The sequence below is a fragment of the Quercus lobata genome, chromosome 1, assembly GCF_001633185.2.
Source record: "Quercus lobata isolate SW786 chromosome 1, ValleyOak3.0 Primary Assembly, whole genome shotgun sequence".
NCBI lineage: Eukaryota > Viridiplantae > Streptophyta > Magnoliopsida > Fagales > Fagaceae > Quercus > Quercus lobata.
This window is the reverse complement of record NC_044904.1, coordinates 22,833,445-22,836,961: the sequence shown is the minus strand read 5'-3', so window position 1 is coordinate 22,836,961 and position 3,517 is coordinate 22,833,445. Positions and strand designations below refer to the sequence as shown.

Sequence of the window (3,517 nt, the reverse complement as noted above, 5' to 3'; positions counted from 1 at the left end):
ATGTGTTGACACTCTTGCTAGGGTGGGAACTTGTTAGCCTATTGTTTTTAGTGAATTTTAATTTTCCTCCCAGATTTTAGATTTGTCCTTATCATATCCATAAATGTACACTAATAGGCTTTGTTCCAAGACTTTTGTTCATTTTTCTGCTTAGTTGAATGAAGTTTTCATTTTACCCCTAAAAAGGGAAAAAGAGAAAGAGAAAGATAGTATCAACATTTTTGAGGTTTTGATTTCATTCAACACACTAACTTGACACCTAAGATTAGTTTAACATGAGTCGATAACTTGGGTTGGGTTCAAATTAGGATATATATATATATATATATAATTTAGTTTTGATTAATTTTGAATTTCGGAACTCAACTAAAGTGTTTTCTTTTGATTTATTTTTAAAATTTGAGAATTTTTTTTGATGAGATTAAACAAATTGTATAAATTAAAATAATTAATTAAATAATGTGCTTAAAATAGTGGAACAAAACCCTAGTTTTTATTAGGCTAGATAAAATGGTTCTAGCCTAATCGAAAGTGTTGTATCTAAATTTTATCCAAATGATATACATTTTTTACATGTCCAACAGTGGGAAAGAAAGAAATTTGAGATACAAATCTCACTTGGCACTTTATAAGCAAGAGTTTATAATGAATATGGGGTGGGTTGGGTTTTTTATTTTTTTTATCTGTTTTGTAATATTGGGTAATGAAGGCTAGAATTGAACCTTCAGAGTAGTGTACGTCAAAATATTTTGGTTGTGCGAAGATTCAACCTCGGTCGGTCAACTGAAATTCAAATCCCTGATCATGCAAGACCACTCTCCGTCGAACAAGACCCTAATAGAAAGTCTCTGTCAACCAAGTTTCTATTAGGGGAATTTATCCTAATTTGCTTCAATAGACAGTTGTGTGCCATACTCAAGCCAAACCCAACTTATATTTAAACCCTACATAAACCCTTATCTTTGTAGAAGGAAGAAGACCACCAAAACCAAAAGAAAAACCTTGTTAACCCTATTTGTCTTTAAACTCTCCAAATTGATGAAATCATTAAGAGGAGATTTCAAAGTACACCCAAAACATTAAATCACCTCCTGTGTTATTGGAGTTGACCAGTATCAAGTAAAGGCCGTCTAGCTTAAAGACGACCACAGCCATATCCAAGTTAGGGATGAGGGTAGGGGCAAGACCCCATCCGTATACCCCGTCCATATAGATGACACAGGCCTGTATTCATTGAAGGTGTAAATAAATGCCATCAAGACAGCTAATAAGGAATAAGTACGCCGGAATGGTTACAAAGGCAATGATTGCCCAACAATCATCCGTTACTCTTTAAATAGAATCTTCATTGTCAATTAATGTTACGTTTCTTCCAGGAGAAAAATGCTCAGAGGAGCATTAACAAACATAACCACACCAACCCAGAGCAAACTATAAAATGGGAATGGAACCCAGGTAAAATATATATGAAAAACTTAATATACACTTGTGGGAGAATTCTTTGAGGGCCATTTAACTGACTTTAGCATCGAAGTATTTTTAACTGGCACCATGTCGATGAAACCTCCCCTACGTTTCTTTTCTTGATAATAGGTATCGGAGCTCGTCCATCGACATTAACGAGGAGCATATTGACGAGGTCAGTTTTCGGCTTCATCAGTTTGGCGCCGTCTGTGGGAAACACATCATTTACGAGCTAATTCTTACTCAAACCATCGTGCTCCTATTGATAAAGCTCCTGTCCCTTGATGGACACCACACCAGCACCACCCCTAGATCCTGTGGTGATGGCTCAATAAATTTAGGCTCTGACACCAAATGTACAAGAGCTATGAAGCAAAACGAAGAGCTGAAGAACCGAGCTCGTCCAGAGGGCAGTAATGCTTTGCATCACCGATATAGTTGTAGCAAACATGACGAGGAAGCTAGTAGCCTTGAAAACAGTAAAGGAAAGGATACAATAGAATACACTAGGCAGTCCATGCATGATAACGATCACCTGATGAAGAGCTTACGAAGGAAGCTTGACGAAGTGAAGAATGCCATGAAGGGGAAGACAAAAATGAACCTTGATGGCATGCTCAAACGAACAGATTCACCTTTCACAGCCAGTGTTTTGGAGTGCCCCCTGCCTCCGAAGTTTCGTTTGCCGTAGCTAGATTTCTATGATGGCACAAAGGACCCTCTTGACCACATAGGGGTCTTCAAGACTATCCTAGACCTCCAATAGACCCCGGTCACAGTTATCTACAGATCTTTCCCTGCCACCCTCAGAGGGGCAGCTAGGGTATGGTTTAGTAAGCTGCCAGCATCTTCAATAGCAAATTTTGAATAGCTCAGTGACTCATTTGTTTGTCATTTCATTAGGGGATAGCATCACAAAAGGCCAACCTCTTACTTGCTAACAGTAAGGCAGCAGGAAAGGGAAAGCCTAAGGGATTATGTGAAATGTTTCAACAAGGCTATGCTAGAAATTGACAAAGCTAATGACCAAGTGATAATGATGACCTTCCAAGTTGGACTCAACAACCTCGATCTTGTCTTTTCATTAGGGAAGACGCCGCTAGCCTCTATGACGGATCTCCTGTTCAAAGCTCAGAAGTACATAAACGAAGAGGATACCCTTATTGCGAAGGGGCTAATAGGAAAACAGAAGAAGGAAGAACCTGGTGATTCTCATGGTAAGAAGAAGGATCATAAAGACTCATATTCTGAGACTAAGGCCAGCAAGAGTAGTTTTGAAACCCCAAAGAAGAAGATGAACTTCACCTTATTAGTGATGCCCGCAAACAAAATCCTAATGCAGATTAATGATGAACTAGGACTAAAATGGCCCAAGCCGTTAAGCACCTCCTCTAGGAATCGTGACTCGAAGAAATACTGTCGTTTTCACAAGGATCACAGCCATTACACTGACGAATGTCACAATCTGAAAGAACAGATAGAAGAATTGATTCAATGGGGAAAACTCCAAAAGTTCATAAAGAGGGACCACCATCTCTGAGTGAGGACTGATGATGATGAGAATGCAAAATGTCATATTTTTCTCCCTTAATGTTTAGTCTATTATATTTATTTGCTGCCTAAATGTACTCATTATTCTTATATTTTGATTTAGGATGCAAATGGAGGCATTAAGTGCAAAATGTAGCTAATTGGGCGATTCTAGATAGCTTTGATATTGCTTCGTAATCTGGGCATAACTCTCTCCTTTGAGCTCCGATTGAGATGATTCAAGATGATTTGGAACGCAAAGACAAAGCTCTACAACTTTCATGTTTTGAGTTTTAAGAGATACAGGCTCCATCAAGGTTGAAATCGGGTTTGAAGTTGCTGCACCTGCACTGTTGACGTTTTGGAATGTTCCTTTGCCTGCAATTCTAATACGTAGATCTGATATGGTTTATTTTTGGAAGCTTCTAGATCAAATGCATGAAAGTTCCAGCTAAAAAACACCACTTTCCTAGTTATATTAGGACTTTGTTTTATTTTTAATATTTTTCCTTAATTAGTCAAA

General features: G+C 38.1%; 1 protein-coding gene across 1 annotated transcript; it reads left to right on the top strand.

Annotated features, from left to right (window-relative positions):
• The first annotated feature begins 2,464 nt into the window (after nucleotides 1-2,464).
• Nucleotides 2,465-3,004, top strand: LOC115951002. The gene has a single exon (XM_031068310.1). It carries the CDS (start codon nucleotides 2,465-2,467, stop codon nucleotides 3,002-3,004), a length of 540 nt encoding a protein of 179 aa, XP_030924170.1.
• Nucleotides 3,005-3,517: the final 513 nt, after the last annotated feature.